This window comes from Equus asinus, unplaced genomic scaffold, assembly GCF_041296235.1.
Source record: "Equus asinus isolate D_3611 breed Donkey unplaced genomic scaffold, EquAss-T2T_v2 contig_2, whole genome shotgun sequence".
NCBI lineage: Eukaryota > Metazoa > Chordata > Mammalia > Perissodactyla > Equidae > Equus > Equus asinus.
Window position 1 is genome coordinate 1,015,205 of NW_027224849.1, and position 23,027 is coordinate 1,038,231.

Consider the following 23,027-nt stretch of genomic DNA (forward strand, 5'->3'; position numbering starts at 1 on the left):
TACCTGGCCCATACTCTTTTCTTAGAAAGATTCTTGAGAACGTGTTCAAGCAAAACAAGGGAGAAGGACAAGAAACAGGATGCCATGTGTTCCAGGAAATCCTTCATTCAAATGAGGAAAAGAATAAAGGAAAGTGGAAAGTCTAAGGGAGTCACCTATGCAGCTGGTATAGAAAAGAACCAAGCCCAATGGGAGAAAGATGACTGATTCTCCACAAGTGTTGCTGGCTCAAAAGAAAAAAAAAAGAAAGAAAAAGGGGAAGGTCTGCAATAGGAAGATAGAAAAGTTCTAAGCACACTATACTCTTCAACAACAAGAATAACTGAGACAGTCCACTAGAAAACTCCAGATAAAAGAAAAATCTGCACAAGAAATGCAACCCATTAAAATGTTACATGATTTTAAGCAATCAACAGAGTATATAAAAAATGAGAATTCTTCTGACCTGGATGCTAATAACATTCTCCTGTAAGAGCCCAGGGGAAGTGACAAAGGACTCTACTTTTCAGTAAGCATGCTCCTCTACTATTTGACTTGCCACCTCCTGCAAGTATTAATGTGCTAAATGTTAAACAATAAACCATTAGTTATTTTAAAATACTGCATAGGACTATGCTCCACAAAGAGAGACAGGGTGTGTGCAAAAGCTCGAGTTAATAGTAAAGGCGTGTTTAATTGTCACCTAAACCAGCACAGGTGGTTAGTGTCATCGCTGTTACACAGGTGAGGGAGAGAACTGCCAACAGGCGCTGGAGCTGGGATCTCAAGCCCCGCAGCCTGGCTCTTCACATACAGGACATCTAAGTTCCCCTCTTGGCTGAGTGGAGTTTCTTCCAGCTTGAAAGTCTAGAATGCCTTCGTCTTGCTTGCCTAGAGGTTCCCAACCAGGGCGGGTTTAGTTGTCGCTGGCTCTGGGAGCAGCTACTGGAATTGAAGGTCGGGGCCAAGGATGCTAAGCATCGTCCCGCCCCAGAGGCCAATCACGGCCCAGTGGTGAAACGCTGACTGCTGCATAGATTATGGCAACAAATACTTACTCTTCTGGAGGACGGAGCCATCGGCTGCGGGAAGGACAGGTAAGTGGTCCTAGAGGAGCCTCCCCCAAGCGGCGTCCAGCTCGCCACTGCCCACCTCAGACCCTTCCAGACCTTCTAGGAGGAGGCGAGCCAGCGCCCTTCCTCCAGCTCCCAGCACTCACCTTCCTCAGGCAGCCTGTCGCGTGAAACCTCAGTCAAACCAAAAGGAAAGGAACGCTCCCTGTCTGGAGAGCCGCCGCCGCCGCCTCGGAGCAGTGCCGCCTACACCTGAGCCGCCCAGAATCCGAACTTCCCACACCCAGCCTCTGATTGGAGGGCCTTTGAGCAACCCCTGCGGGAAAGGGGCCCGCCCCTTCTCTCCCACGAGGCTTGCGATTGGTTCTCTCCCTGTGCTATTCGAACTGATTGAAAGGGGAACGCACGGTTCAAAGGATGGGCGGGTACGACGGGATTATGCCTGAGGGGCGGGGCCGGGGCGCAGGTGAGGCGTTAGGGTCCCTAATCCGACCGGAGCTCCAGGGCCCCAGCATCCGAGGAAAAATGAAAGCGCTCCTCGGAGCAGAAGGGATTCACTGTTTGCAGGGCTTTTTAACGTCCTTATTTAGTCACACAAATACAGCTCAGCTTATTGGAACGTTTTCTTCACTTAATATTTTTTAAAAAGGGTTTACTACCGCAGATTTCTCCTTACATCGCTTAGCGTTACTTTCCAACATCGCCAGGCTTTTTTTTTCCCATCTGCTTTTTATTGAGGTAAAATTTAAATACCGTGGAAAGGATTGATCTTTTAGTGTGTGATTTGATGAGTTTTGCTAAACGTAAACAGCTGTGTAAGCACCACCCAATCGGGATACAGAGTATTTCCATCACTGAGAGTTCCCTCATCCCCTTTCCAGGCGCCCACTGTTAGGCAGCCAACCTCTGCTCTGATTTCCATCACCACACACATAAAGGGGGTAGGTCCTCTCCCAGGTGGGCCTTCTTTCTCTAACCATGCTTTCCAGATCCATCCCTACTGTTGCGTGATCAGGAGTTGGATTTTATTGCTGAAAAGTATTCCATCGAATACTTTGTCTACCCATTCACCCATTGCTGGACATCTGGATTGTTTCCGTTTTTAGCGATTATGAATAAAGTTGTGTGGAAATTAATAAATAGAAACTTCATTAAATTGGAGTCTTGGGGCCCAAAGGCGGAGCTCTCACACCCTACCTTCTAGCAGAGCCCAACAGGAAGAAGACAGACTTCTTCTTGACCAAGAAGCTCAGCCAATGAGAGACTATCACAACTCAGCTAGTGAAACGCTGCTATACCTCTGGACTCCATGTTTACAATGGCCGTCCCAACTTGCTCTTCCTCCCAGAATAGAGTTTCTCCTCCATGCTGCTAGCGACTTGCACCTGGCTCGAGATGGTTTCAGACTTTGAACTGCAATTCTTTCCTGGTCCCCCATAAACCCATTTTTGCTGGAGAAATAACTGACTGTCTGTTTAAGGTCAACAGTTGCTATAAACATTCTTGTACAAGTCTTTTTTGTGGGCATGTTTTATTTCTCTTGGGGAAATATAGATGTGGTATTTCTGGGTCATTCTGGGTATGCTTAACTTTATAAGAAATTGCCAAGCAGTTTTCCAAAAGAAAGCTGGCACATTGTTAGGAACAGAGAGGGTCATGGTGCAATGATAAAACATTCTATTCGCCAAGCTAGAGCAATTTTAAACATGTATGGAGCTAATAAAATAGGCTCACTATTGATGAAGCAAAAATCTACAGAACTACAGAGAAAAAATGATGAATCCGCCGTTATCGTGAGTGATTCAACACACCTCTCTCAGCACTGATTGACCAAACAGACACAATTCAGCAACGATATAAAGAAGATCTCAACAAAAGCATTAACCAACTTGACCGAATGGACATTCAATAATCAGAGAACACATATTTTCCTTGAGCACGTATGGAGGAGTTACAAATGATCACACACTAGGCCATGAAGAAAACTTCAACAAACTGCATAGACTCAAGAAAGTTAGAAATTAAAAGCGAAAAATAAATTTAAAATCCCTGTGTAGTAACTTCTGGGTTTAAGATGAAACTTATGATGGAAAATGTAAATGTCTAAAACCAAAAGATAATGAAGAAGCAAATCAAGACTAGTGGGATTAGGTGCTTTGAAAGGAATTTTGAAAGAAATTTTAAATGCTTATATTAGAAAAGAAGAAAATCTTAAAATTAATATGTGTCCCTCTTAAGAAATTAGAAAAATAATAACTGAGTAAAGTCAAAGAAAATAGAAAGATAGTAAAAGAAAGTACACAAACCAGTGAAATAGAAAGTAAAGATACAATAAGAAAATCGACAAAGTTAAAACTTCATTCTTTGAAAAAATTAAAATAGATAAAACTCTAGCAAGATTGATCAAAAAAAGAAGACACAAACAGTATCATGAATGAGAATACACAAAGGGGACTATATGCGTTACTTATTCCTTTGTAGCAGATTACCCCAAAATGTGCAGCATAAAACAACCACCATTTTATTTGCTCTTGATTCAGTGGGTCAGGAATTTGGGCAGACCTCAGTGGAACAAGTCATCTGTGTTTCATGTCTGTGTTCTCAGCTGGGTTGGCTCAAAGGGCCAGGCACTGGCTGGGATGGGTATTGATCCCCTTTCTAATTCTCTCTTCTCATTCTCCCACTAGAGTGAGAGAATCCACGGCCGTCTCGCTCATCTTTGTGGACCCAGTTGCTGACTATCAAGTGGGGCCATTCTCTCCCTTTGGTTAGGCTTTCCTTCCCCAGCAGATTCTCCATTTGGTCTCTCTTGGACTTCTTTGCCTGGTAGCTGGGTTCCTTCTTGGCATATGTGGAAAGCCTCATAAGACCTCGATTTGGAAGTTCCATATTGGCAGAGGAGAAAAACAAGAGCTGGAGGTAAAGGAACTTGCCCACCTTCTGAAGGAAAGTAGACTGTGAAGAGGGCACTGAGTCTGTGTGCTTGCCTGTGCCATCTTGCACTCTCTCTTATTCAGGATGATGTGTAGTTTTACATGAAGTTTAGATCTCAGGAGTAAATATATAGTGTAGTGTGCACTGATAGAGATTACATACAGGAACTTTGATGGAATTTAGCAGGGTGCTGGAATATATCTTTAAAGTGGTTTTACTGTACCAGAGGACATGATTTTTTTTGCGACTCTGATAAAGAAATATTTTGAATGATTTCTTCTTTTGAAAGACGGCGTGCTCATTACCATTGCCTTGTCACTCTTGCTACTTTTTGTTAGTGTTTCCTTCTAGTCGTTTCTCAAGTATTTCTTTTTGGCTAAATTATTTGTTTATCTATATAAAGCTAAGGGGGTTTGTTTTTCGGTGTGGATTTTTTAGCAGCTCTTCCTAATATGGGAAGGAATTTAATAGTGAATTTTTAAAGTAAAGGCCTAGTGCCCATAGGCACATTTTAATGTGTGAATTCTTTATTAAGTATGTCTTATAAATGTTGATGAGGCAGTGTGTTAAAATAGTCATTTATTTTTAACTAACCTAATTTTTGTTAGAAAAGGATTGCATCATTAAAAAAATTAAAATAAAAAAGCTTAAAATGAAAATAACAAAGTCTCCCTCCTCTTCCCAGTTTTCTCCTCTTCTCCCTAGGCCCTAACTCATTTCCCAGAAATCACCTCTGTTAATAGTTTTTAGTTTAGTTTTATATCATATTTCTTCAAGTTTTATCAAGTTTATACAGAATCTATTGATATTCCACTCTGAGGGACTAAGAATTTATCATGATTTAACTCCCCTTCCACCTCTGGATTATATTGTTTATATTTTTATTTTCTAGTCATTGCCTTATTTACTCTAAATAGCATATATAAATGTTTAATTCTTGATTTATCAAATTTACTATGGATTCAGTATCCACAATGAAAGGCAAGAACACTACCCTTCTACTCCTCTTCTCTCTAGTTACCTCCCTATTGTTCTCAGTTATGTTAATATTGTCTGAAAAATACTGTGTGATCTTAATTCATGTTTCCCCTTTTCCATTTTTCCATTCAAGCAGTAACATGCTGTGAATTTTATTGCCTCAGGAGAGGCACAGGGCAGGGAGGAGGGCAGAGTTAGCCAGTCAAATGTTTGCCTGTTTTACTTGTCCACACACCTGAGCTCAGCGAGGAGCACACGACGTTCAGGAGGACGCAGGGGCCCTGGAGGAGCAGGGGCAGGAGAGGCTCCCCCGTCGGAGGTCCGCGAGGGCCGGAGCGGTGCTGAGAAGCTACGTGGGAAACAAACACTGCTCCATGGTGGAGCCCTAGGAGGGGCAAACCTCAGAAAAGGTAGTGGTGTCAGCTATTTGGGGAAAGCAGGACCCTAGCACAGGGTTCCAACCTCAGCTGAGACTCCCATGCCGCGCGTGGAGCCCCAAAGGAGCAGAGATCTGCTGCGCTGCAAAGAGTCATTCATGGAGGCTCCCGGTTACCCGGGTGTGCAGATCACTGAAGCCTGGGGGGCGCCCTTCTCTCTGAATATTTGGCAACTGCATACCTTGGTGGGACCCCAGGAGGGCAGAGAAAGCCCAGGAATGTCTGTGGTTACATTTCCCATCAAGCAGGTCTTATGAGAGAGGTAGAGGGAGAAAGAGAATATTTCCCAGAGGTGGAAATTAAACTGAAATGTAGAAAATAAAGTGATATTTCTTATACACTTGAATTTGTTGGCTGAGATACCCTGCCACGTAATCTTTAAATTGCCAAGATTTATGAGATTTACTTGCTGTTCTGTAATATAATTATTAAATCTTCTGTGCTTTTGACATTGTTTGACACCCAAAAGTGAAAACCAATACACGGCATGTACAATATTAAGATTACATAAGTATTATTCACCGCAAACCAAACATTGCGATTGAACTAATTTAGAAGGAAACTGAAGGCTACGACATTAAAAGTTTGCTGCTTAAATTTTTCTTTTATTTTTTCTGGTTGTACTTAGTTGCCACCATTATGTACAATCTGATGTCTTGGTTTCCCATTTTTGGCCTGAAGAACTTCAAGTAATTGTTTTCTCGTGGGGAGACTGAATGGTAACTTTTTAATTTCCAGATGTCTTCATTTTATCCTGATGCTTAATTAACAATAAGGCTAAATTCAAAAAGTCTTTCCCTAGACCTTTGAAGACATTACTGCACTTTCTTCTATTTTCTTACTTTTGTCTACTTGCTCTAAAATAGATCGAGAGAGGTGAACTGAAGGCTCCATCTCTAGTGGGTTTCTATTTCTCCTTGCATCTCCTACAGTTGTTGCTTGATCGATATTGATGCTATGTTATTTGGTGCAGAGATTTTATACCTTCATTGCAAATTCCCCCTTTAATATTATAAAGTATCTTGTTTTAATGCTTTTTTGGGTCTAAATTCTGACATTACTACAAGTCTGGCTTTGGTTTTTCTCTCAGGCCCAAATACTCTCACGAGGAAGCATCTTGAGGGAACTCCACTGATGGTTGCTCCACAGCCAGCTCCTCCCTTTGAATCCGCTGATGCTGAGCCTAGAGCTTATCTGAGGCTTCCTAGAAAGAACCTGGCTTGGCTTTGGTGTCCTGAGATGCAATTTCTTCTCTTTTGATTTTTACAGGAAATTTCAACCCATTTGCTTTCTATTTTCCAGGTAGTCCTCAAAATTTCTGGCACACTGACGAGACTGTAATCATTTTCTACAGATATAATTCTGTGATTTTGAAAAGTATCTGTGTTGGAATTTCAGTGGGAGATGAGAGAGTGGGGATTAATCATGTGTCACAGCGTACATCTTGACCTGGAATCTTTCCTGCAAGAGATTCTCAATTGTAAGCTCCACATTTATAGAAATAAAACATTGTTCAGTGCCCATCCACTTTCTTCTTCCCTCTCTTCCTCTTCAACATGTATTGCATGTGCACACAAAATCATTTCATTTAACACGTGAATACTTTTCCTTAAGATTCACTAAAACTCTCAGTGCTTGAGTTCTCTTTTCTTCCCATGCTGAAAATGTAAAATACTGGAGAGATCTGTCTGAACAACGTATCTCTAGTGAGCATTCAGAAATTTCACATGGTTTCCTTTGCTGTGCAGAAGCTTTTTAGTCTGATGTAGTCCCACTTGTTCATTTTTTCTTTAGTTTCCCTTGCCCGGACAGACGTGTGACTTGAAAATATGCTGCTAGGACCGACGTCAAAGATCGTACTGCCTATGTTTTATTCCAGGAGTTTCATGGTTTCAGGTCTTACATTCAAGCCTTTAATCCATTTTGAGTTGATTTTTGCGCATGGTGTAAGGGAATGATCTTTCATTCTTTTGCATGTGGCTGTCCAGTTTTCCCAACACCATTTATTGAAGAGACTCTCTTTTCTCCATGGTATGCTCTTGGCTCCCTTGTCGAATATTAGCTGTCCATAAATGTGTGGGCTTATTTCTGGGCTCTCGATTCTGTTCCCTTGATGTGTGTGTCTGTTTTTGTGCCAGTACCATGCTGTTTTGGTTACTGTAGCTTTGTAGTATATTTTGAAATCAGGAAGTGTGATACCTCCAGCTTTGTTCTTTTTTCTCAGGTGTTCTTTGGCTATTCAGGGTCTTTTGTTGTTCCATGTAAATTTTAGGATTCTTTGTTCTATTTCTTTGAAAAATTTTGTTGGAACTTTGATAGGGATTGCATTGAATCTACAGATTGCTTTAAGGAGTATGGACATTTTAATGATGTTGATTCTTCAAATCCAAGAGCATGGAATATCTTTCCATTTCTATGTGTCTTCTTTGGGTTCTTTCATCAATGTTTTATAGTTTTCGGTGTACAGATCTTTCACCTCTTTGGTTAAGTTTATTCCTAGGTATTTTATTCTTTTGATTGCAATTGTAAGTGGGATTGCATTCTTAATTTCTCTTTCTTCTGCTTCATTGTTAGTATGTACAAACGCAACTAATTTTTGTACATTGATTTTGTTTCCTGCGACTTGACTGTATTCCTTTATTGAGAAGATATTTGCAAACCATATACCAGATAAGGGGCTGGTATCCAAAATATACAAAGAACTCATACAGCTCAACAAGAAAACCAACAATCCAATTAAAAAATGGGCAAAAGACCTGAACAGAGATTTCTCTAAAGAAGATACACAGATGGCAAACAGGCATATGAAAATGTTCTCAACATCATTAGTTATCAGGGACATGCAAATCAAAATTACAATGAGGTATCACCTCCCTCTGGTCAGAATGGCTATAATTAACAAGACAGGAAACAACAAATGTTGGAGAGTATGTGGAGAGAAGGGAACCCTTGTACACTGCTGGTGGGAGTGCAAACTGGTGCAGCCACTATGGAAAGCAGTATGGAGTATCCTCAGAAAATTAAGAATAGATCTACCATATGATCCAGCTATTCTGCTGCAGGGCATTTATCCAAAGAACTTGAAAATACAAAAGCATAAAGATGCATGCACCCCTATGTTCATTGCAGCATTATACACAATAGCCAAGACTTGGGAGCAACCTAGGTGCCCATCAAGGGATGAATGGATAAACAAGATGTGGTATTTATACACAATGGAATACTACTCAGCCATAAGAAATGATGAAACATGGCCATTTCTGACAACAGGGATGGTCCTTGAGGGTATTCTGCTGAGTGAAATTAGAGCGAGAAAGTCAAATACCGTATGACCTCACTCATAAGTAGAAGATAAAAGCAATGACAAACAAACACATAGCAATGGAGATTGGATTGGTGGTTGCCATAGGGAAAGGAGGGGAGGGCAAAAGGGGTGATTAGGCTGACATGTGAGGGGATGGACTATAATTAATTTTGGGGTGGTGAACAGGATGTAATCTACACAGAATTCGAAATATATTATGCTGTACATCCAAAAGCTATATAATGTTATAATCCAATGTTACTGCAATTAAAATATAAATAAATAAATAAATTTCAGAGTGTATATATATATATATATATATATATTTTTTTTTTTAGGCAGATTAGCCCTGAGCCAATCCCCCTCTTTTTGCTGAGGAAGACTGGCCCTAAGCTAACATTCATGCCCATCTTCCTCTACTTTATATGTGGGATGCCTGCCACAGCATGGCTTGCCAAGTGGTGCCTTGTCTGGACCCGGGATCCGAACAGGTGAACCCTGGGCCGCTGAAGTGGAGGGTGCAAACTTAACCACTGTGCCACTGGGTATATTTTAAGAGACATTGCTGTTATGTAGCCATTAGAGAGTGGCATAATTCTGAGGGGAATCACAGCAATTTGTGGTCAGAATACAGAGCAGTATACAGAATACATTATAGTAATAAAAAATATATCAATAAGTTCAAAGTTTTGAATAAATTGCTTGCATGTAACTTTATTCTTATACTTTCTACACATCACCAGGTTCAAGGCATTTTACAGCTAGTGGGTGATAATATTTGCAATAAGTCAGTTTTTTCTTTATATGATAAATACACAAGCAGAGAGTTATATGTTCAATTTAACTATAAAGACATGTGATGTTACTATCTGCCTGATCTTAAATCCTCCTTTTGGAAGATAAATATTTTTTTATTTAATAGAAACATTAGTTCATCTACTTTGTTAGCCCCATCAGCATCTGTATTATCACTTTTCCTTTTGGAAATCGAATGGCTTGAGCCCTTCTCTAAAGGAACCACTTAGCATTGTGCAGACTCACCATGTGGTGCACCTGAAAGCCCAAAACCCATCATCATACAGACTTGTATTGGGCATGTCCAAAAATTTAGACAGACAGCTATCTTGTAGGTAGCAACAGGAAATAAAAGAGCTGCAAGACAGTCATAGTAAAAGGATGCTGGAAACGTTCTAGATCTTGATCTGGGTGATGGTTACACAGGTATATACATATGTAAAAATTCATCAAGATATATATTTAAGATTTGTGCATTTTACTATATGTCTGTTATTCCACAATAAAAAACAATTTGTGAATATAAATGAGAACCAATTTATATAAGCCTCTAAACTTTGCCCAATTATTGAATATAGCAACAGAAATTTTCAGAGGAGTACTAAGTATTAGAAATTTCCCTAAACGGTATGAAACTATTTTATGGTAGTTATTTTAGTTTCCTGCAATAAATTTAAAACATTCTAAAATTTTCAACTTAAGTTAAAACTGTACCATCAACCGCACAACAGTACAATGGATGGATAATCATGGGTATGATCACATTTTGGAACACTGTGCAGCAATGACAAGTAAGGAAGCACAGCGGCACTCATAAACATGGATAAACCTCACAAGTGCAAGGTTGGGTGAAAGAAACAAGTCACAAAGAAACTATCAAAGGTAGTCAAAAGGAGCTATATCGTTATGCATGCTTACACAGGTGGCAAACCTAAAGAGATGCCAGAGAATGATGAAAAAAGCCAGTCGTTACCCCTCAAGGGAGGGAGGAGGATGCTGATATAGGAAAGAACCACAGATGGCGCTAAGGTACTGGCATCGTTCTGCTATGTTTCTTCACCTGGGGGGTGGTTACACACGGGTTTACTTTAGGATTGCTCTTTAAGTATAAAAGAGCCATACTAACAAGTAAAAATCCAATAATCAGCTATTTCATGGTCCAGAAAGCCCAGGGGTTTACCCTTTGGGAAACTGAAAGTAGTTGCAGGTAGCTGGCATTATGTGTAGAGTTGCCAGATTTAGCAAATAAAAATAAGAAATTACAGCAAATAAAAACACTGGATGCTCAGTTACATGTGAACTCTGATAAACAATGAATAATCTTTTAGATAAGCATACCCCATGTAATATCTGGTCCCATGCAATATCTGGGACATACACGTACTGAAAAATAATGCGCTGTTTATCTGAAATTCACACATTACTGAGCATCCTGTATTTTATCTGGCAACCGTAAATATGTGGCAAGCTGCACAGGCAGAAGCAGTTCTCGGTGGCCCGGTGAGGGGAGTACTCAAAGGAGGGCCAAGGAAAGGGAAGAGAAAGAAGAAGAAAAGTCTTAAATTAGCCTGACCCTAAGCTATTTGAACAATAGAGTAAGTGAATTAGCTGAGTTCATCCATTATTGCAATAGTTCAGGAGTAATGAATTCACACAATGTATCAAATAATTTCTATCAACAAAAAGCAGTATCAGCAAATGTTTAAAAGAGCCATCAGTGTTTCTCCTAAAAATTGTGTCTCTCTCACTACATCAGCCTCTCTTCTGATCACTTGGGATGAAAATATTGTGAAAGATAGCCTTGAGGATGCTCATTCTGTGACTAAGTTTTCTTAATCTGTAGACAGTGATTAGGAGTCAGGTTGCAATGTAGGTTGTTTCATCTTGTTTTTATTCTACAAATATTATCTGACCACCTATCATGTTCCAGGAACCCGTCTTAGACCCAAAGGACAGATAATGAGTGACACAAACATAGTCCCTTCCTGTGGAGCTCAGAGTCTAGGCCCTAGTGGACTATAAAATAGATAGATAGATAGATAGATAGAAAGATAGATAGATAGATAGATAGACAGACAGATAATTACATGCCCTTGGGAAAACATTATCTAGCAATAGTGGATATTTGCTCTTTGCTGCCCAGCATCCCTCTTTCTTTTGGGAAACCATCCAGACTCCATTTTATGTTAATTTGTTTGCCTGGAATTGATCCACAAGCCCGTTGCCACGATTGATGATGTTTGATTCAAAGATTGGTATACAATCCAATTAGAACTGATGAACCCTTGAGAGCCAGTAAGTAGAGGCTTCTGGAAAAGGGAAGCATTCCCCCCTGCCTTTGGTAATGGATAGGGGAGCTATCCAGATGATCAGGGCCATCAGGTACACACCCCTAGAGGACACCATTCACATACGCAAAAGATGAAGTCATGACCCAGGAAAAGCATCCTGGTGACATTGCAGAGCCGTGATTCAAGATGAACTGAAACTCCCCCCAGATTTTTCAGTTACATTAAGCCAACAAATCCACCCACTTCTTAGAGCAGGTTGAGTTTCCGTTTTCCGTCATTTGCAGCATAGAGTCCTAACTGATGCAATAAAAGTCTAAGAGGAAAGAAAAGGTTTCTTGCCTGTTCCCAACCTCCAGTTTCATGCCCCGGAGGTAATCACTGTGATGCTGCGTTCAGACATTTGGGTGCACACGTATGTATAACGCATGCCTTTCATGCAAATCGAATTGTATTGTATACATGGTTCCACCACTTGCTCATTCTAAACTTATGTTGTATTGTGGAGATCTTCATTTGTTGATACAGACTATTCGGCAATTGGATGTATCATCATCAATTTGATCTGTCTTCCACTGGTGAAAATTTATTTTCTCTTCAATTTTTTACTATGATAAACAATACCTTTATACATATATCTGTGTGCATTCATGCAATTATATCCAAAGGGAAAAAACCCTAGAAATGGAATTGGTCTTTCAAAGGGAATGTAAAAAATGTTGCCTTCCAGAATGATTATACCAATACAGTCTTCTCAAAAACACATGAGAATGTTTCTTCTCCACCATTAGTAACACTGTGTTTTGCCAAATATAAGAAATTTTGCCAATATGATAGTGAAAAGCAGTATTGTTTTCTCAATTTGCATTTGTTTGATGAGTGTATACACACACATAGACACACATGGAGAGAGATTCATATATATTTAGGCTATATATTTTATAAATTCATTAGCTATTTTTCTATAAATTCCCCATTCATATCCTCCACAGATTTTTCTCTTGGGTCATTTATCTTGTCCTTATTGATTTGTCTTTACATATCAGGAAAATAGACCCTTTTCTCATACATGTTCCTTTTTTTTTAAGTATGCTTTTCCTTTTTTTTTGGTGAGCAAGAGTGGCCCTAAGCTAACACCTGTTACCAATTTTCCTGTATTTTTTTTCTCCCCAAAGCCCCAGTTCGTAATTGTATATCCTAGTTCCAAGTCATTCTAGTTCTTCTATGTGGGATGCTACCGCAGCATGGCCTGGTGAGCAGTGTGTAGGTCCACACCCAGGATCCGAACCAGCAAACCCCAGGCTGCCAAAGATGAGCACATGAACTTAACCTCTCGGCCACAGGGCCCACACCCATACATGTTCTGAATACATTTTTCCAAGTTTGTTGTTCACCCTTCAGCATTGCTTTGTTTCTTTATCATTTTTTTAAGTATAACATTTCAAGTGTACAGAAAGCAGGAGAGAATTATATAATAGCACCTATATGTCCACCATCCAGTTTTAAAATGTTATCGTGATTTTGCAATATTTGCTTCACCTTTGTTTTTTAAAGAATAAAATGTTACAGGTACAGCTGAAGCTTCTCTTCCACTCTCACTGATGCCGTTCTTCTCCACGTCTCCCCACAGGTGACCACCACCTCGAAGGTGACGTGCATCACTTGTGGAGACCCTTTGTACACCTGAAAACCCCCTCACATGCACCAAAGGTTTAAATATTTTCCTGTGTCTTTTAGAAGAAAAAAAGACAGCAATAATGAATTGTCTGTGGACAGTTGTTCTCAAGTAAGCCTTCCCGGGATCTGCAAGCATCTTTCCAAGAGAGACCAGGTTCACATCGTTGCAACAGTGAGGCTCGCAAAGTTCCCGTGAGAAGCTGTTCACAAACTGTGCCACCTTCTGACTGATGTTGCTAATAAAGAACAGAGAAGAATCTGCCCGTCAAACTTGCCTCAAAGGAGGTCGTTGAGTTGCGATTGGATATATTATATATTATACAATAATTTATTTTGACCCTAGGAGAGGTTCATTTGAAAAAGGCCATAATACCTCTTTCTGCCCACTTTGGAGCAGATTTTAGCTGGGGTCAAAGCTCTAACGTCTGCCTCTATGAAAGGTTGCAGGCAGGGGGCCTGGGGCGTTCCTATCTGCTCGGGCACATGAAAAATGAAGACATTTCCTGAGGAGGCTGATGGAACCAATGTGCTCATGTCTGAACGTTTTTGCAGAAAGAATTAAAGGACGGTAAAAGAAACTTCTGAATACTCTCTAGTCTTTGGATATTCTGAAACTTCTACCTCATTGCTTATTTTTAAAAGAACCCAAATTGGGCTTGGCCTAAACAAGGGAGTCACCTGTGATTTTGACAACACCTTAAACAATACACTCCCATGGTTTTATACTTTTTCACAGATCTGTTTCTTTAAAAAATGTATATATATAATTTTTTAAAATTATAAAGTTTCTATAAATTGCACCAGACTGTGCATATCATTCTGCAATTCAGCATGGTTATTCACTATGACTTCAAAATTTATCCATGTGGATGCATATAGATTGAGATTATTCCTTTTAACTACCGAATAGTAGTCCCTTTTATGAATATATTTTTCTATTTTAAAATTAATAAACATTTAGATTATTCCTTTTTCCTTTAGTAAAAACAATGCTGCATTGACATATCTCCTTGTGCACGTGTCCAAGGATTTCCCTAGTGTGTCTGTCTACAAGGGAGGCTGTTGGTTTGTGAGTCCTGCACCCTCCTTACTAGCTATTGTAAAGTGTTCTTCAGCGTGGTTGTCTCCTAGAGTTCATACTTTTCCCTAGTAGTAAGTGAGGATTCCTCTTACCCACATCCTTTCTGTCTCTTGTGTGTATCCTCTGTGTTTGGGAGTTGTATGATTTTGATAGTAGTATAATTTATCAAACTATTGCCTTATGGCTCCTGGCCCGTGTGTGTGTGTGTGTGTGTGTGTGTGTGTGTGTGTGTGGTGTAGGGTGGTGTGCGTGTGTTTTGTCATGTTTAGAGGTTTTTGGTCACGTTTAGTTTTGGCAGTAAATGGTTACTGCAGCTTAACTTGCAAATATAGTTTTCAGGTTGTTCATTTTGTTTCACAACGATGACATTAAAAGAGAATAGTACTAATAGTCCAGAAATCTGGTAATCCTGCAGCAGGATTCTATCCAGACTGTGCAACACTTTGCCTGCCAGATATTAAGGGAGGCTAACGGTGAGGTTAAATTAAATTCAGAAACCTTCAATTGGGAAACCATGCTAAACACTGTATGTAGTAGCCAGACGTCTTCGTTGAAAGGCTTCTGCTCACTGCCCAGAGCCGGGTTGTCTAATGCAGCATTGATAACTGTATCAGGTCGAGGGCGAAGATTGATCTGGAGGGTTCAGTACTGATGCTCCTTTCTCCCTATCTTCCTTGTCCTACATCTTTTGAATAATGTTCACTTTCTCCTCATTATCAGGTCAAAGTTTCAGGAAAGTCCTAGATGTAACAAAGTTCAGGCTAAAAATTTTTGAAATGTTAAGCTTATGCAAGACATTAAACTTTGTCACGCCATCCCAGCCAAAAATAAACTAAAACTCCAAACCTGTTGCATAACCAGACGTGACATCTGCAGAGCCGGCCTGTAGAAATAAGCAATAAACTACACAGTGAACAAGGAACATAGCAGGTGTGGTCAATCAGGAAGAGCTTTTTGACACAAAATGATGATATTTTTACTTCTGGAACAATCAGAGGTATGTTCTTATTTTATGTGTTCAATCTTTTTTGTAAAACATATTATTTAATAACAGTATAAGATCTAATAATGGTTTATTGCACTATCTGTGGGGGTGAGGGTAGGGCTTACTTTCTTTCACCATCTAAATGTCCCTAAAAGAATCTTTACCTCAACACGTGCATTCCTCCAAATTATGTGTGAAATTTCCTTTGAAGAGAACTCAAATACTTCAGAAAAGTTTGGATCCTACATAAGCAAAGTCATTTTGATTTTCAATTTTCATGATCTTTAGAAGGCGGTAATGTCTTTAAACCCTTTTGGCTAGAGGTGGATTTTTTAATAAGAACGTGAAGAAAACAAGTCTTGACTCAAAGCACGTGGAAAGACATCCGTAGTTTTCAAAGCCTTCTTAGACCATTAGGGTAAAGTCTTCGTAATCCTATTCTCTCCTCAGCAAACTCTAAGGCACTCATGGTTACAATTTGTGTGGCACATCTCATTTCTGTATGACATTTTGGTTACTTAATTATTGGAACTCACCATTCCATAAATCTGCGCTTGCCATTTGCCTTCTGACTCCAATTCCTGCCTCGTGCCTTCCTGCAACTCCAGCTCTCAGGTGAGATGGGTCAGCTCAGACCTGAGGAGGGAGTGACGGCTGCTTGAGATGATGGAGATGTTGGATTCAGAGCAGCTGCTTGGGAAGCAGGCAGTTGTTCTGAGCAAGAAGGCTCAGTGCTTCAAGGCCGTTACTCTCAGCCCAGGAATAAAATTCTACGGGACACAGTTTAATTGCTTCAAGATTCAATTCATAACCCTTTTTCCTGCATCCTGTCATTATTAGGCCATTATTTTTTTGTCCCTTTTATTACATTCCAACAGATCCAGGCAAATATTTGCAAATATTTTTAGAGATGAAGCTACATGTGACTCTTCACTCAAGTGCTGAGTGACTACTATCATAGGCTACAACCAGTAAGCAGTGAAGCCTAGACAAAGGTCCGGATACGAAGGGTAATAATTAGTATATTCATCTCTCTTGTTTGTAGTTCCCACAGATACTAAGTGGTTAATTTATTAGCTTAAGAAAGATACTTCACTGTATCATAATTGTCAAGGAGTGAAAATATTGCCTAAAAGCATTGGCCGAGCTGTGCCTCTGCTGTGAAATCTTTTATGTAGGAAACGTTAACGTGTCATCATATGCCGATAGGAACCAAGGCCTTTGAGGAAGGTATAAGAAATTAAAGACCAAAATCATTTAATTTGAGAATAGATGCATTAACAAGATCAAATACAAGTTACTTGTCTTTTGTTTCAGATACTACCCTGAGAAAATTTTCCTCAGCACATATTGACTATATTTTGAAGGAAAAGGAGCATAATATAACCTTTGAGTCCTGAGAAGAGCAATTGCAATCAATGGACTTAATGTCTTAAATGGCTTTTATTATCATCATTTGTGGTATATAGAAAAAGGTTAATAAAGCCTCTTTCACAGCTGGAACTTACAAATTAATCCTGTTCAGCAGCATTCTCTCTCTGTGCTCACTAATCAGCTCATGCAGCTGGTGGCTGACGGTCATCTCTTCCTAATTAGAGGAGCACGTGCTGCAGAGCCATCATTCTGAATGAGAGCCATGGTGTTTACTCTGTTTCCCTCACCCTTCCTGCTTCATTCACCGTTAAGCAACCCGTGACAATGACACAGGTTGTCACACAGAGTATGAGGAGATGGAATCACAACATTTGGAGGTAGATTGCTTGGATTTGAGTCTAGGCCTTCAACTAGCTGTGTGACCTCAGGCACGTTACCTAATCTCTCTGAGCCTCGGATTCTCCATCTGTAAACAGTCGTTCCAGTTGCTTCCTAAGTTCTGATGATTAAATGAGATAATACATGGAAAAGCACTACGCAAATATCTTTTTACATTTTTAATTGTTGAAAATTTCAAACCTATTCTAAGGTTGAGAGAAGACAGTTGTACCCTCATGTGCCCATCACCCAGCTTCAACAATCATCCATTCACGGTCAGTGATGTTCATCTATACTCCAACCAGTACTCTCTCTTGCCCCCAAAGGAATCTTATACAGCAAGTTCCAGATGTCATATCATCCCCATGCTTACATATTTTAGTGTGTATCTCTAAAAGGTAAAGTCTCTTTTTTAAAAGCCTAACTATAAAGCCATTATGCTACTTAAAAATTTTAACACATACCTAGTCAGTGGCCATTTCCCAGTTGTCTCATAAAATCTTTTTAGAATTATTTTGTTTGACTCAGGATTTAAATAAGGTCTACACATAGCATTTGACTGACCTGTCTCTTTAGTCTGATCTATAACTGCACTGTTCAACATGGCAGCTACTAGCCACATGTATCCATTTAAATTTAAACACAAATTAATTCAAATTAAATAAAATTAAAAATTCAGTTCCTCCATTGCAACAGCCACATTTCAAGTGCCAAATAGTCGCATGGAAAGTGCAGATACGGAACATTTCCACGATTGCACAAAGTGTTATAGGACAGTGCTGATCTACAAGTCTCTCTTCCCTCTCTGTTTCATCCATTTTGATTGTCAAAAAAAACCCAAGTCATTTATGTCATGGAATTTCCCACATTCTGGAGTTTTCTGATTGAATCCCCATGGTGCCATTTAACATGTTCCTTGGCCCTCTGTATATAATTGATGGTTACAGCTAGAGGCTGAAAAGCTGTTTGTCTGTTTCATGAGCTCAAGTCCTACCATGTGACCTTAAGCAGGTAACTTGACCCCTCTAAACGTCCATTCCCTCACATATAAAACAGGAATAGTAACAGTACCTACACCATTGGGTTGTTATGAATGTTAAAGGAGATAATCTGAAGTGCTTGGCCTGGTGCATGGCTCATGGCATGGATTAAGTATACATTAGTTATTATTTGCATTATTATACTTGTTATTAGGCACTGACTCTCAAATCTTAGTCCATGCATTGGCTGTGTCAAAATCCTCCACAGACATAAACAAAAGCTTTCCAGAGATTCTAATTCAGCGGGCTGTAATGCAGTCTCATTATATTTGTTAAAATAAATCTATCAAATCTTTGTCTAGGATTTACTTTTATTAATTGATTTGCATTCAAGTGATTAGGATGATTACAATAATTATCCAGTGAACTCTTAGAATTTTACTAAGATTCCTCTCTTTGGGTATGCTTGGAAAATCTGTCCCTAAATCAATATTGCAAAGTATATACAAAATATTCACCACAGCACCTTTACAATTAAATATTCATTCCATTTTTATTATTATAGCTTAGCCTAGAGAATTAAGTAAACATGTGTTACTTCACTCCTACACACCGTTTAAACGCAGCTAACAGGCTTTCTGAATAAACCAGCCCGCCCCCGGCGGTATCAGGAGTTAGGTTCCGCATATGCTTTCGCCAGGCTGCAGCCGCCTGAGGGGACTCGCCCGGGGCCCCGCCCTCAGAGCTCACACCCGCCTTGCGCTCGCGCCCCAGGGGCCGCCCCCCGACACTCCAGTGCGACTCTGCGTGCACAGGCCAGAGGCTCAGAACCAGCGCCGGGCTGCCCTGCTCGGCCTCCTGGGCGCAGCGGCGTTTGCCCGTGCACGTGCCCTCGCATCGCGCGCTCCGGGGCCGGGCTCCGGGCGGTTCTCGCCGCTGCAGTTCCACCGGGACTTCCGCGCTTCGGCGGCCTGTCTGACGAGCCGCCGCGCCCAGAGAGGTTCAGGTTGGAGCGACACTTCCCAGAGGGCAGCGGTCACGCCAGATCTTTGGCTTCCATTCCGTTTTCGCGCGCTTCTCCCACTTTGCAAGGTGAGTTGAGCTCATTTGTGGATGTGTTAGCACAGGATGCGGGAATCCTGTGAAGCGAGTCAATTCGGAGCCCGACGTGAACCAGGTGGGGTGGCGGCAGAAGCGCTCACAGGGTGGAGGCCCGTAGTAAGGACGCCAGTCCTCAGGGGACTCTCGGGCATGAACGGCAGAGGACGGTGTGTGTCTGTGGGGACAGACGGGCAGCGTGTGGCGGGGTGTGTGTGAGAGACGCGAGTGAGTGGTGGGATGCGCCTCCGTGCCGTGGGTGTGGCTGCGAGGCTGTGACAGGTGCGTGGCTGTGCTGGGGTGACGGGGATTTGGTTGCATGTCCTTTACCTGTGCAGGTGTGATGGCTGTGGCTCTGTGGCGTCACTGTCTGGTGGCTCTGGGCTGCCTGGCGCTTCCTCCTCTTCTCTCCTCACAGCCACTTGGCTGCAAGAGGGAAGTAGGACATTGAGCCCTAAAGGAAGATTTCCAGCCAGGGGGCACCGAGGTTAGTTTGGGAAAGCCTGGGGAGTTCTCTACTTGGGAGCTCTGAGGGGCAGCTACTGTCTCAGAGCCTCGGGGTTCCCAGAGCTCGGACCCCAGGAACGTGCTGTAAACCTATACCCGTAGTCCAGGCTCTGTCGTCTTTTCCATCTGTTTATGTGTATGAGCAGGGCGGGTGTGGACCTGGAGAGTGTCGTGTAAGAGAGTCATTCTGTGCCCCAAGAACAGCCTGGTGCCTGGTGACTTCCTCCTCAGTCCTGCCATCCCCCAAAGAAGAACCTTGGGGAGGGGAAAGAATTGTTTTCATGCAAAAATCAACATTGAGGATAGTTGTTTCTTTCTTTCATAAATTCACTGATTTTAAATTATTGATATAAGAAAAATTTAACAAAACTTTGCAATAATATCTGATTTTTAGTTGTCTTCCCAAAAAGATTTCCAAATACTGATTGAAATACAAGAAAATAAGGAATCGTTTTATTTACCCACATGCCTTTTGTTGCTGCTTCAGGGCACTGAGAGTCTTACTGATGTTCTCACTTTATGAGACGCTTGATCACATCAGCTTCTTTGCGCAGGTTGTGATTCACAAATGTCTCTTTGTTTCTGCTGCATTTCGGCGGGAGGGAAATTTCCTCCTCCTCTTTTCTAGAAACTCTTGATGTATGAATTAAAAATGCATTCTCAAGCAAAAGATCTAATTTTGCCCATTATTTTTGTGAGCATTATCAGAGCAGGGCTGATAAGCACAATTTTACTCTAGGAAGGAGAATCGTTTCTTTTATAATACCCAATTAGGGGACATGCAATGTTCTTCAATAAAAATAGCTAACATATTTATATTTATATGGGATTACAACATATTACTAAGTTTTAATGTAGATCATATTTCTCCAACATATTCATGCTAAGTAAGTGATCTTCGTACTCTTGCCTTTACTGATGAAAAACCCAAGACACTAAAATGTCATGAACTCTAAGAGCAGTTACATTTAGAAAATCTGAGAACAGAATCTATGTCTTAAGTTTCAACTGGATACCATTCCCCGGTTATGAGTGTGTACTTTACACTGGGACCAGTATCATCCTGATTAATAATCCTGTACATGCCATCACACAGCAGAACCAAATTAATTAACCTGTTCCCTGTTAGATTTTTGTGTTTCTAGTTTTTGGCTGTCAAAAACTCTGTATTGAAGATACTCGTACATGCATTTCTTTATCTCAATATTTTCTTAAGAAATGTCTAGAACTAGAATTTGGGGTAAAATAATCAGATTTTTAGTAAATGCTTATCATATGCCAGACCATGCCATCTTAGTATTTGGGGTGATAAAAAGACTCAAATGACACTGTTGATACTCTTATGTTCCTTCTGGTAGGTAAAGTAAACCCTGAATAGGAATAGATGCATTGAAGGCCACTAGGGAGATTCAGATAATGTGACTTGGTGTTTGATAAGGCAGTGATGTCATTCTGACTGCAGCCACCACTGTCGGGTTGCGATCAAACTATGATGACCTATGAGAGCACCATGATGGTAAGGAATTTATGTTGTAAATTTTTACCTTACTTTTTCAGTTGAGATATATACATGATCATAAAATTCCCCCCCCTTTTTTTTTTTGGTGAGGTAGTTTGGCCCTGTGCTAACACCTGTGGCTAATCTTCCTCTTTTTGCTTGAGGAAGAGTGGCCCCGAGCTAACATCTGTGCCCGTCTTCCTCTGTTGTGTATGTGGGGTGCCACCACAGCATGGCATGATGAGTGGTGTAGGTCCATGCCTGGGACCCAAACCTGTGAACCCGGGCCACCAAAGCAAAATGTGCTGAACTTGACCACTACGCCACTGGGCCAGCCCCAAATTCACCTTGTAAAAGTGTACTCAAAAGAAAACTTTTTACTATATTCACAAGGTTGTACAAATCAGTACCACTATCTAATTCCAAAATATTTGATCACCTTAGTAAGAAACCCTGTCCTTGTCAGCTGTCACTTCCTATCCCTCGTCCTCCCATACTCTGGAAACCACTAACACGTCGTCTGTCTCCATGGATTTGCTGAGTCTTGAAATTCAGTCTACATGGAATCATGCAGTATGTGTCCTTTTATGTCTAGCTCCTTTCACTTAGCCTGAGGTTTTCAAAGTTCGTCCATGTGGTAGATAAGCACATCATTCTTTTACTTTATTTTGGAAAGTATACACGGCATTACATTTGCTATTTTAACCACTTTTCAGTGTACAGTTCTGTGACAGTAAGTACATTCACACTGTTGTACAACCATCAGCACCACCCACTTCCAGGACTTTTTCATCTTCGACTGAAACTCTGTCCCATTAAACACTAACTCCCCATTCCCCTCTCCTCCCAGTCCTGGCAACCACTGTTCTCCTTTCTGTGTCTATGAATTTGACTTCTCTAGGACCCTCATAGTAGAGCAATCGTGCAAAATTTATACTTTCGTGACTAGCTCATTTTACTTAGTGCAGTGTCCTCAAGGTCATCCATGAGGAGTCGGTATCAAAATAGCCTTATTTTTCTGGCTGCGTAATATTCCCTTATATCCATAAATGGCATTTTCTTCATCCATCTGTTGATGGACATTTGTATTGCTTCCACTTTTTGGCTGTGACAAATGTGAACATTTGTGTACTAGTTTTTGTGTGAATGCATATTTCCATTCTCTTCAGTATATACCTAAGGGCAGAAGTGCTGGGTCACATGGTAACTCCTACTTTACATTTTTTATTCTGATGATGATGGTTGCTGAGTGAGACTGATGGGATAAGATAATTGAGCAGCTTTCTGGAGGACGTGGCTAACAGGATGGGAACGGGTTCCATGAAGAGAACTTGCAAAAGGATGTAGCCCCGAGACCAGCAACAATACATATTAGCTATACTCAGGGACTTCAGCCATCTGTCTAGACAGTAATCCAGCAATGAGCATGCCTAGAAACCTGAGAGGAGATTGTGTCACTGGTAACTGAAGGAAACAAAAACCATTTAATAAAACAACCCAAATTTAGTACATTTCCCCAAGACCAACTAAACTCTGTTTAGAAGAATGAACTTTCCACATTTTGGAAAACAGCTTCCACTTAACACACAACAAATCTTCACATGCATAGATATTTTAACAAATGAACATTCAATCAGCAAGTTAAGATATACTCAACAAAC

At 40.7% G+C, this 23,027-nt stretch overlaps 2 protein-coding genes across 2 annotated transcripts in view; both read left to right on the forward strand.

Moving 5' to 3' along the window:
• The window catches only part of LOC139043325 (serine/threonine-protein phosphatase 2A regulatory subunit B'' subunit beta-like), a 55,810-nt gene extending 41,767 nt beyond the window's left edge, over positions 1-14,043 (forward strand). Inside the window, exon 3 of the mRNA XM_070503555.1 lies at positions 13,419-14,043. Within this exon, the coding sequence (XP_070359656.1) occupies positions 13,419-13,475 (57 nt within the window). The 3' untranslated portion in view covers positions 13,476-14,043. The remainder of the gene's footprint in view (positions 1-13,418) is intronic.
• A 4,845-nt stretch (positions 14,044-18,888) lies between these two features.
• The window catches only part of LOC139043323 (centromere-associated protein E-like), a 34,680-nt gene continuing 30,541 nt past the window's right edge, over positions 18,889-23,027 (forward strand). Inside the window, exon 1 of the mRNA XM_070503551.1 lies at positions 18,889-19,355. The gene's annotated coding sequence lies outside the window, so the exon portion shown is untranslated. The remainder of the gene's footprint in view (positions 19,356-23,027) is intronic.